Source organism: Lolium rigidum, chromosome 7 (genome assembly GCF_022539505.1).
Source record: "Lolium rigidum isolate FL_2022 chromosome 7, APGP_CSIRO_Lrig_0.1, whole genome shotgun sequence".
Classification (NCBI taxonomy): domain Eukaryota; kingdom Viridiplantae; phylum Streptophyta; class Magnoliopsida; order Poales; family Poaceae; genus Lolium; species Lolium rigidum.
In genome coordinates this window covers 3,168,497-3,180,543 of record NC_061514.1, presented here as the reverse complement: position 1 = coordinate 3,180,543, position 12,047 = coordinate 3,168,497, and the positions used below count along the sequence as shown (strand labels likewise).

Genomic DNA, 12,047 nt, shown 5'->3' with positions numbered 1-12,047 from the left:
TCGCCATTGACCTCACGTCACAATGCAGAGCCAGCCGATTCCAGCAAAATCGGCTCCCCAGAGCAGAGAACCTTCAGGGTGAGCTGCCCCCCGAGCCTCTTCAGTGTACCCCTTGCGCCTTGTTGATTAGATCGGCTCCTCTCCTTCGGCGGATCTAATGCAATCCATCCTTGACCTGATCTGCACGTCCAGGCTGCTCTTGGCATTGTTTCTTGAAGAGAGGATCCGAGCCCTTAAACCACTCCATTGAGGAGTTCTCCCATCATAGTCTCTCTTTGTGCTCCATTGACCCTCTGACAGTTATACCTCTTGAGTCGATGGCCATGCATCGGCTTTTATATCCTTAAGTCGATGTCTGCTGCATCGGCTGTGCTCAAAATTTTTCGAATTTTTTGCATTTTTTACGGCCGACTTATGCCTCGGCCCCCATACTTCAATACCCATCACCAAAGGATGAGACACTTCTACTGCATACCCTCGTGTTTTATCCACCTGGGTGCCCCCCCCACCGAGCCGATTCGTCAAGAGAACTGATGGTATCGGCTCTGTTGGATAACATGTTGAACCCAGGCGGGATGGATGGTGAGGATAATTTTGGCAGATTGCTGGAATCGGCCTCCACGTTGCTTGCTCGGTGAAGGTTTTGTGAGGTCCCTTCATAAATTTTTTGGGGCCGATCACAAGGATCAGCCTCGCCACGTTTGCTCATTGACGTGCTCTTGCTACTCGTTCGGGCCGGTAGATAAAACCAGCCCAATCTCCGACTTTATCATGTTGGTGCGCTTGCTGTCGTCCACCTTGAGTGCATCATATAACCGTGGAGCACTAAGCTTCGTCGGAAGAACGAGCACCATGTTCGTGCCAGCCGATGTTTCATCATCGGCTTTCCTTTGCTTGGGGCGCCACTCCATTTTCCGTGGACGACCCTCTTCATCCAGGGCTCGGCCGAACCTTCGCAGCCGAGATCAGGCCTTGCTTTCCTCAATGTGTGCAAGTATAACCTCTCGGCTTCCTCCAGGCCGCGCAATCGCTGAACCCTGCGTTTCTGGGAACGGCTAAGTCCATCAGGGCACCACCTTGGCCGATGGTACCTATCTTCTTCTTCTCCATCGTCTTCTGAATCTTCGAGATCTTTTAACCGAGGGGACTCAGCTCGTTTGCTTTGTGGCGGGAGAGGCCCTAGGCGCTTGAATACGGACACGTTGGCTGTCTCCTTTTTCTTCTGGTTGCATTCTGGGCAAGTGCCGATTGTGGGCAATCGGCTCATTCCTGAATCCCAGCGAGTGTACGAAGAAGGGACAGGTCCCGGTGCCTATCCTCGTCGACTCGCTCCCCCAACTTTTCCTTGGCACAGCGCTCGTGCTCCTCCTCATCACGATCATGCCGACGACGTCTCCTGTCGTCCCTAGCCAGACGATCTTCTTCAACATCGCCGTTGTATCGCCGGCGTTGGTCATACTGACTCACGTACTTGTTGAGGAGGTGATCAGAGAGAGGTCGTTGATACCTTATGTTTTTCACCTCTCCCTCTGTGACATAGCGCTTGCCGTCTTGGCGGAGCCGATCGCGTGGAGCGGCTTCCTCTGTATCTTTGCTATGAGAGCAGCTGCCCTCATCTCCGTCTTTACCAGAGTGGTGTCCAGGTCCTACCATGTTGATGTTGCACGAGAAATCCGGCTGGTACCCTCCATGGTAAGTATACTCCACCATGTTTACGGCGGGGAAGGGGTGTGTGTCGACCTTCATGGCGTATTGGTTGAAAATCAACCGTCCGTTTTCTATCGCCATTTGGATCTGCTGCCGCCACACCCTGCAGTCGTTGGTGTGTGGGTGAACGTGTTATGCCACTTGCAGTATGGCTTTCCTTTCAGCTCTTGCACCGTGGGGATCTTGTGGCCTTCGGGTACCTTTATATGCTTCTCCGTGAGTAAGAGATCAAAAATCTGCTCAGTCTTGGTCACGTCGAAGTCGAACCCTTTTGGAGGGCCTTGTGGCTTCACCCATTTGCAGGTCACGGGGCTCGTCGCTCGAGTCCATTCAGCCACTTGCTACCTCTCGATCTCCCGCAGCACCTTCATACTCGTCCGCCTCAACCGGAGTCACCGCGCGCTTGAATTTGTCCTGGTAAACATGCGGGTGGCGCCGCTCATATGCTGATAGCCTCGCACCATGTGCGCCAATGAAGGGTAGTCCGCTTGGGAGGCCACGTCCTTAATCGATGATGAGAGACCCACCACCGCCAACTCGATTGCTTCTTTTTCACTTACATGAGCCGAAAAGCATCGGTTCCTAATGGTCTGAAGCGCCGGACGTATTCGACACTTGTCTCCCCGCGCTTCGTCGTACTTGCGCTAGATCGGCAATACTAACATCGGAAGCCTCCGAGTGATACTGCTCATGGAACTGCTCTTCCAACTGCTTCCAAGTCCGGATGGAGTTCGGTGGCGGCGATGTGTACCACCCGAAAGCCGATCCTGTGAGGGACTGTGCGAAGAACCTCACACGCAACTCGTCTGATGCTGAGATCGTGCCCAGCTGTGCCAAATATCGGCTCACATGCTCGATGGAGCTGGAACCATCCGATCCACTAAACTTTGTGAAGTCCGGGAGCCGATATTTGGGTGGTAGCGGGATCGGTTCGTAGTCGTTGGGGTACGGCTTGGTGTAGCCGAACGTCTTTCTTTTCGGCATCATGCCGAACCGATCTTTCGGGATTGCACAAATCTGATCATGCTGTGATGGTCGAAGGTGTCGAACCTCGAAGATTCGCCGGGGTGGCATACTTAACCAGCCATGCTTGCTTTTCCGGTTCTAAGCCAGCTGCGGGAGCTGGGGCTGTGGAGGTTTGTCGGAGTGGCGTACTTAGCTAGCCACGTTTGCTTCTCGGGATCGGCTCCCGACGTTCCTCCTGCCGTTCCGGAGGCCCACGATGTTGCGGCCTGGTTCGAGAGTGCCCAGGTGTTGCGGTGCGGCACGTATGCGCACGCGTATCCGTGCGGGATCTCCTTGGGTGCCTCGGGTAGGAATTGGTAGTCACTAGGATCACCACCAATCTTGTAGACGACGTATGCCGATGAGTTCGGCGGTTCGGTGCTTGCCCATGCGAACGGGCTGGGGCTGGAGTGGCATCTCTCCTTTGAAAGTCTCCGGAGCTGGTCCCGACGGAGAATACCGGTGGCTCATGATTTCCTGGACCACGCGCGGAGCGACACGCTCCAAAGTGTTCACCGGAGCTCTCGAGTGGCGGTGCGGCGAATGAGCCACCATGTAGTTGATTTCTGCCGCGGCGACACGGGTGCGTTCTTCGACGGGGCGGACAAGTCTACTCCATCGAGTGCGCCTTCAGGTGTGAAACCCTTCCACCTGACGCCATGGGAGCGGGTTCGGTGGAAAGAGCCGATGAGTTCGGCTTCGAGGGTTGCCTTGATCTCGTCATGTTTCTTCTTGAGCTCATCGGGCAGATCCTCGTACTTGACCGGAGTGCCTTCCGCCATCTCGGATGTAGATGGCGATGTTGTGGATGTCGAAGGTTGTCCCACCGGGAGTGCCAGAATGTGTTGACGTCAGAAACCCCCTGGCGGGCAGAGACAGGCAACACAGTAGAGCCGGGAACAACTAGGGCTGCGGCTGGCCCCAGTCCCTCAGAGCGACGGCCCGCAAAGCCTCCTCGGTCGCACGTCCGATGCTATCGCAAGGGCGTGCCACCCGACCTATACCTGGTCGGGGGTGTGGGTGATGCCTCGCTTAGTTTCCTGCATGGCATACACGTAAACATTAAATACGAGCCTCGATCGGCTCTCGAGTTATCTCGTGAATCGGCTCAAAGAGCCGATCCACCCATGATTCGAACGAGGTGTCCGAATATATGGTGGTCCTGCTTGATCAAGATAAAGCTAATAAGATCTACGACGATTTAGGGTTTTCACCGCATAATCGGATCATCCTACTCACGATTGGGCCTCGCGCTCGCGCACGGTGACCGTAAGCCGATCCTAGACAGGGCCTAAAAACCAACACGAGGTTGATCCCCGGACATCCTTTCTAGGGCTAGCAAACGTCACCCTACACGCCGCTGGATCCTCCAACCCTTTGTAAGGCCTAACTATTGCGGATGTTAAACTAATCCTTGATGAAACAAGGAGCAATCGTAACGGATCAGATCTACTAAACTATGATCAAGCGGGGTGCCGCCCCTACACCTAAGATAGGTGTAAGGGCGGCTAGATGTGCAAGGGTCGCATAACGAAAGCATGTAATTCGAAGAACAATGCTAACCCTAACACATCTAAGATAACTACGTTACTCGCCATCAAAAAGGCTTCGACACGAGCAACGCATGAACAACGTGGGCGAGGCTTGTCTTTGCCTAGATCGCAAGATGCGATCTAGGCGGCATGGTGCTTACCGGAGAAACCCTCGAGACGAAGGAGTTGGCGATGCGCCGAGATTTGTTTGTGTTGAACGTTGGTTGTTGTTTATTCCATAAACCCTAGATACATATTTATAGTCCAGCGGACTTTCTAACGTGGGAGATCCCCACCATGTATGAGACAAACTCTAACTTTTAATCTAGATACAATCTACTGTAATTAAAGGTACACGGGCAATCTAGCCCAAATTCTCCGTGCAAAGCCGCTTCAGAGATCTTCCACGTGTAATCTTCCAAGCCCATCCTGATCGCGGCCCACCTCCTGATTTAGCCAAAATCTGGTGATAACACCAATACAATGAGAGCATTTGTTACCTAAAAAAAAGAGCATTTGTGTCCAGGATCCAAAATGATTTCGAAGGACAGGCCGTTATTTCAAAAGAAAAAAAAAAGGCATAGCGGCCCAGCCCATGCCCCGGCGGAAAAAGAAAAAGAAAAGATCCGCGGTATTATCTTGTTCTAGTGTCCGGCCCTGCTCCACCCACACCCATATCTCAGGTTTTGGGCGAGATAAACTGCTCCCATGGCGGTCAGATTCCCGTCCATGGAGCTAAACCGCTCGCCGCCGCTCCTCTCCGGTGGAAAAGGTACTTATTCTGCGCCCCGCCCCGCATAGTCGTAGTTTGAAGCTTTTAGAATCTTCCTCCATTCAGCCGCTTCTGATGTGTAAACTGCGGCGCCGCTTTTACTGCCCTGCTAATTAAGTAACCAGCGTTGCAGCTTACAAGTAACATACCTGTAAACTGCACATGTGTAATTCGTATGTAATTTGTAGCAGAAAACACTCTCACTAAATTGTTTTACTCGATGTAAGGGTCTTCAGTCGTAATTTCATAGAAATTGAATACTACTACGGAGTACTAGATCTTTATCTATTATTACTTTTATGTACTGACCATTTGTATGTTTCATCTTCTACTTTTCAAGGCAAAACATGCCTTCAGAAGCCTTTCATTGTCCAAGCAAAGAGGTCAGGGGGATTGGAAGCAAATACTAGGTACAAAATCCATATTCACATTCTAGACTTGTGCCTGCCTGAATTCCTTAAGAAATTATATGTGGCCACTGCTTGATAGCTTAGGACGTGTAAGTGTCACTGAACTAAGTGCTCGTCTGTAGTCTGTATAATGGTTCTGACGATTAAAAAAAATCACAGGTCGCGAGGACCGCAAGTTTCTGAACAACTCAAGAAAAGAGCACCGCTGGCACGTGGGACTGTTAGTCCAGCACTTCCAGTACCACGCCACATACCTCGACCTCCTTATGTTGGTTCAAAGAAAATGCCAGAGATAGCGAGTGAGATGCAAATGCATGACAAGGAGACCATCGTCCACATGAGAGCTGCTTGTGAGCTTGCTGCTCGTGTTCTTGAAAATGCGGGAAAATTAGTCAAAGTAAGCATGCACTTTCAGCTAATTATGTCATCACCATAGTGTCTGGTTCTCTTATAGCTAATTATGTCAGTCCGTGTCACCAGTTATAGTCCTCAATTTACTCATTGTTTGTATCTTCCTTTCGTTTACAACATGCCTTTTGTATGTGTACTCCACAATAAATTACAGCTTCAGTGAGAAATCTATTGCGTCTTTCTATCAGCCCTCTGTAACAACAGACGAAATTGATAAAGCAGTGCACAAGATGATCATTGATGCTGGAGCCTATCCATCCCCGCTTGGATACGGTGGGTTTCCGAAAAGTGTATGCACATCAGTGAATGAGTGCATGTGCCATGGTATTCCCGATTCACGAGAACTACAGGTTCAGAAAGAAGCACTCCCTTAACATGTTCTGTGCCTACTTCAGAGCTTTTCCACAGATCCATTTCTGACATAATTTATTTTGTCATGGTGTTTTACAGGATGGTGATATAATTAACATTGATGTCACTGTCTACTTGAATGTATGTGTTTGTTCTCTTGTTATATAATTATCACTTATTAGTTATTGGCACTTCTTATCATTTCATACTATTGATACCGTTGCCCACTTCAATTTGGGTATAATCACCTGAGTAATAGTGTAATGACCCTCTCTGCTTCAGGGTTTTCATGGGGACACCTCTAAAACCTTTTTGTGTGGAGAAGTGGATGAAGCCAGTAAACGTCTTGTGAAGGTACATTAACTTTTCTCTAGAACACATGTAGTGCATGTTCTTAGAATTGTAGTTTTCATATATTCATTAATGCTGGCACAGTTCTACGTGGCTAAAATGGTTCATGAGAGGCACTAGAATAAACATTAATAGTTTCAAAGCTGGGAAGTCAATTGCCTCGGTGTTTATTCAGCCATCCTTTTCAAATTTTCTATGTGTCCATTTCACTTGGTCAACCCAACTCATCTCTAGTAGTGTAACTATGAAATGGTAGAATTGTACATCAAGTTCTCCCAAATGTGAACCTCGTTGACCACAGTGACTTGCTGTTGCTAATATCAGGTTGCTGAAGAGTGCATGCTTAGAGGCATAGCAGCCTGCAAACATGGTGTGAGCTTTAAGAAAATTGGCAGAAGAATAAGGTATAGATATCTCACACCGTATTTGAAGTCAAAGAAAGATAGTCTCGTCTTAACTATAACTTGTTGTAAAGTACTATTCGAAGGTTTGGCCATGTTTCTCACTGTAGGTAGATACTTGGTAAGATACACCCAAACCGTATCCTCTCAGATCTTTGAACCCAAAACTTTGTAGAAGTCTTGATAAAATCATATTCTTCTTGTCCTATTCTTTAAAAAAATTCTCATGTTCCTAGATTGGCTAATTTGTGTTTGTAAAATGTTAAATTGGAACAGTTTTACGATCAAACACTAGCACATCTGTTAGCGCATTTAGTCTTGTGTTTTGAGTGTACACATTCACATCTATGCTTTAAGCATCATAACTGGACAAGGAATTCCTAGAGGGATGCCATTAAATCAATATTTTCTCAAATGATGAAATACAGCTATATCAAAATTTTCACTTTGGATACACGTGCAATAGGTTTATACTCATTGGCTGTCTTGACCGTTTCAGCGATCATGCGGAGAGGCATGGATTTGGTGTCGTGGAGCAATTTGTTGGGCATGGAGTTGGCAGAGCATTTCATGCACAACCAATTATATATCACCAGCGTAAGTGGTTGTTAATAAACAAATACTATAATGTTAATAATTGAGGAATTTACATATGCCCACGTAGTACTTTGGTAGCCTGTACCGCGAAAACTGAATGAGAAATTAGCGCTGCTGTTTAAATGAGCGTAGCTTCGGGGTTCACGTGAGATTCCTCTGCAAGCAAATGGGTAGCAAATTTCCGTGTAAGCAGACATTCTGTCTAGGTTCTTTACCCAGTTAACTTTAGTTGTACTCAGAATCACAGTTAATTAAGATCGGGGCAAGCATGGGCTGAGCCACAAACGTTATTGAATTTGATGGCAGTCAGTACCAACTGGCTTGAAACCTTAAATTCAGATGGTTATGGTGATCTTGAAGCAGGCACTATGTTGGCACTCAGTACCTGAACCATTATAGCTGACACACTCACTTGAACAGGTAACAACATGCCGGGGCAGATGGTGGAAGGGCAGACATTCACGATAGGTACGCATCACTCCGCCCCATTCCGCAGTAATACTAGTAGCACTATTACACAGCGATGATCAAGGTCTGAAGCCAATTATCTGACTGACTGAACGGTGTGGCTAACTGTGTTTGGCAGAGCCGATCCTGACGATGGGGAAGGACAGCATCGAGTGCGACATGTGGGACGACGGGTGGACGGCGCTGACGACGGACGGCAGCATGGCGACGCAGTTCGAGCACACCATCCTGATCACCAAGACCGGGGCAGAGATCCTCACCAAATGCTAGTAGCTGTATCCATGGTCTCTGCCTGCGTGGTAGATTCGTGTGGCGATGCAATGGCCTTTTGCTCATTTCTATGCCGTTGCAGAAGAAGTCACTGTACTATTGCGGCCGTGTCAGTGTAGGAACTAGTGTTGCTTAAAACTGAAAGAAAAAAAATGCACGGGATTGTATTAGGCAGCAGCAATGGAGAGCTGCCAAGCTCTTCTGGTCCATCTTTTCTCTGCGGGGCTGGGCTTTGCCTTGTGGGCCTGGCGATGGGGTTCTGTTCCCGATCCAGGGCCTGGCAGTAGAGACAGCGGTCGCCTGGTTCGGCGCGTCGCTGCTCTCCCCGTCACCGTCGGCCAGCCTGTTCCGTTCCGGTGGTGCCGTGTCAACGCGCGGAGGCGTGGGCACGTTTCGCGTGTCGAGACTGTGCGGGACAGCCGGCTGCCCTAGCGCGCCGGGGAGCAAAATAAGTTGGGTCGGACCGTGGGAGTCGTCGCGTCACGCTGGTGCCTGCCTGGTGGTGGTGGACTTGTGGTTCAGCAGGGCGTGGCGCCGAAACGTGGAGGCGACGCGAGACCACCGGCGCCTTGATGATGGCACCCGAAGACGAGGAGTGGAGCGAGCTGCGTGGGTGGGTGCGAGGAAATCCCAGCTAGCTAGCGCCGGCCACCGGCCATGGCATAGCCGACCTGTGCCGTACGTGGAATTGCCAGGATGTGCAGCTAGCTTTTGACATGTCGCTCTTGGCCACTACCACGGTGGGTTAACCCCGCGGATCATCGGGTGATGTCGATCGATCGAATCTAGGCAGGCCGATCGGAGTAGGTAGATGGGGGGCGTGCATTATTGACCTGCCGTTGCGTTGCGTGGGCGGCGGCAGATCCTAGTTGGGGGGCACGACCACGTCCGCGGGAACGACGCACTTTGGTTGTTTCCACCGTAGAAGCGTGGGTGGGCCATCGTGATGGTTCGGCGCCGCCGACCTCAGCTGGACGGAAACGCTTCCCCTACACGATCCATCCATCCATCCATCGTGGTCCACCTGCCAGCAGGATGCTTTGGGCCCGTGATCTGATCCGGTGGCCCGTCTATTTTCTTATTCCGCCGTGCGCCGCCTGATTCAAAGCCGCCGACGCCTGCCTGCCAGCTGTGTGGGGCCCATTCGGACACGTGCCTGTTCCCCTATGGCCGGACGGCTAGATCGGGGGTTCTTCGGCGCCGGAAAAAGGGCAGCGTTCTTCGTCTAAAGCACTCGAGTATACCTTGACGGCCAAGACTGACTAGCCGCTGCTGCTCCCGTTTCCATTTCCAGCTTTCCTGCTCAAAGGCTGCCCTTCTTTGCATTGTCAAGGTGAAGGTGAAATATTAGCTGTTTAACTGTGCATTAACCGTTATATTTTCGTCCGAATGCCTCGGCGCTGCTTACGTAGGCGATGGAGGAAACCTCTAGACTGGTTTCCGAAAGAAAGACAGTCCTCCAAACAATAACATCTGCTTTACGCAGCTTGACTTGGCTACTGTTATCTCCAACTTGCTCCTAAAGGTCCTATCCAACCTCGCGGATTAAAGGCAAAGCTAACAACTATCAGCATGCCACTTGACTGTCGCCTTCTCGGCCAAAGCCAAGCTACAGTTGCGTCTACAACTGCTGCTGTCAATTTTGGTCCGAATAGATGGAGCTACGTAAAGGTGTTGGATGCTTGCTTGCGAGAGCTTCTATCCAGCCGCACCAAAACAGGTCGACGGAGCAGCCTTTGCCATCCAAAGTTCCAAACTACCCCACGACAGAGAAATATCGATCGGGCAGGAACGGAACATGGAGCAAGCCTATGCGGAACCAATGGTGATCGAGACAGGCTATTTTTTTAAAAAAAAAATTTAATGTTATTTCTTTAATTCCATAAATATTGTGCTTTTAAAAAAAATCAAAAATATTGTTGCATCGGTTTGGAGAATCCTGAAAGAGATTGGTCGGGTACACAAACACGAAAGGTCACCGATAGCACGAGACGGCGTGGGCGAAAGCGAAGAGGAACTCGTCAGGGTGGAGGAACCCGAACAACATCGATTTCTAGTCATCGATAGCCCAGTCGAGGCGTGGAATCTCGAGGAGTGCGGCCGGGTTAGGCTACCCCAATAAGAGCATCCCCACTCGTTTGGCCTCCTCACGCCGAAATCCGGGGTAAATTTCGTTCGGATTGGACGTAAAAATGGCGTGGGGAGGGCCAGTTTTCCGGCCGCGATCTCAGGCGAAGACGGCGATCTAATTTTGAAAAACGAAAACTTGACGAAATACGGCTAAAAACGATTGAATTTATACTAAATTTAATGATATTTACTATATAGAGGGCGAAGTTCATACATAGAGGCCGAATTCGAATATATTTCGAATTCGGCTAGGGGAATGCAACTTTAAATATTAAAACACGGCGCTCTACATGCCGAAATGGCGGTAGAACACCGTGTAGTCATTGTTGCCGTCGCCACCATCATCGTCGGAGCCGTCGTCGTCGAAACGCGGCGGCGCCGCCTGGCTGCTGGTGCCCTGGCCGGGGTCTCCCCACCGGCCACTGTTGCTCGGCGGGGACGGCGAGGGCTTGTACCACTCGTCGTCGGACTCCTCGAGGTCGATGACGGGTACGGGGACACCAGATGGAGGAGTCGCAGACCGGCGGTAGCGAGCGGCCTGCTCGAGGAGCCGAGCTCGCCGCTCCGCCTCCTCCTTCTCCCATCGCTCCCTCGACCAGGCGCAGGCCTGGTCGAGGGGCATGGCGTTGTCGGCGGGGACGAGGTCTTGGAGGGACCTCGCCATGACGGCCTCGAGGATTGCGGCTTCCTCGGCGTCGTGGACCTCCTCCACCTTCACCGGCTTGCGCTTCCGCTCGTCGGAGGTGCCTGGTTCGCGCTTCGGGCGAACCAGGCGGAGGAGGCCGCGTGGCGTCGACGACTCGCGGATGACGATCCCGCCGCCGCTGCGATCACGGTTGCGCGACGGGGAAAGAGGCTCCCGTTTCACCGGAGTCCCCGAGCGCGTCTCGGGGGACCGGGGATGGCGTGGGCTCGCCGGATGGATGAAGGCCCGAATCCGGACGAAAACGAGAAACCGGGGGCGCGACTGGGCCGAATTTCGCCGTCTGAATGGGAAAAACGGTGCTCGGGGGCCTCGTCGGGGAGACGAGTGGAGATGCTCTAAGTGCCTAGCCGGCAATAAATCACCCAGCTCCCCTTCTTTTCCATATGTTATTTTATTTCCCTCCTACTCTCTATGTTCTCTCTCCCTCTTGCGCGATTTCTGGCCGAATTTTGCCATTCCACCACCAAATTCAAGTAGCTAGATCAAGTAGAAAGCAAGGGAAACTTTGATTTCCTAATGAGATAGCCCGTGGAGGTATTTTGGTGGTGGTCTTTTGGAGCAATGGTGGTCATGCATGATGTGATTCGTAGCATAGAAAAAAATCCTATGGATACGAATAAAGACCGAGATCTAGTCTACGAGAGCCAAGATCTAATCTTCAAGATGCAATCTACATATCCTTGTACATCGAAAGCGGAAACGTTCGTGAGAACGTGGTTGGCATAGCCATACTATCTTCGTGATTCAAACCGATCAAACACCGCACGAACGACACCTCCAACATGTCCACACGTACGGCTTGATGTTGTATCCTCCTCCTTGATCCAGCAAGACGAGGTGGAGAGGTAGATGAGATACAATCCAACATGATGCCGACGTGGTGGTAGTGTTGATGGTCTCCGCAGCAGGGCTTCGCTGTGTGCGCGAGAGAGATGA

General features: G+C 50.8%; 1 protein-coding gene across 1 annotated transcript; it reads left to right on the top strand.

Moving 5' to 3' along the window:
* Positions 1–4,901: 4,901 nt before the first annotated feature.
* Positions 4,902–8,482, top strand: LOC124675670 (methionine aminopeptidase 1B, chloroplastic-like). The gene is made up of 10 exons (XM_047211744.1): positions 4,902–5,016; positions 5,357–5,426; positions 5,586–5,823; positions 6,026–6,187; positions 6,288–6,329; positions 6,471–6,542; positions 6,864–6,943; positions 7,440–7,537; positions 7,958–8,005; positions 8,124–8,482. The coding sequence occupies exons 1-10, from the start codon at positions 4,953–4,955 to the stop codon at positions 8,273–8,275; spliced, it is 1,026 nt and encodes a 341-aa protein (XP_047067700.1). The 5' UTR covers positions 4,902–4,952; the 3' UTR covers positions 8,276–8,482.
* Positions 8,483–12,047: the final 3,565 nt, after the last annotated feature.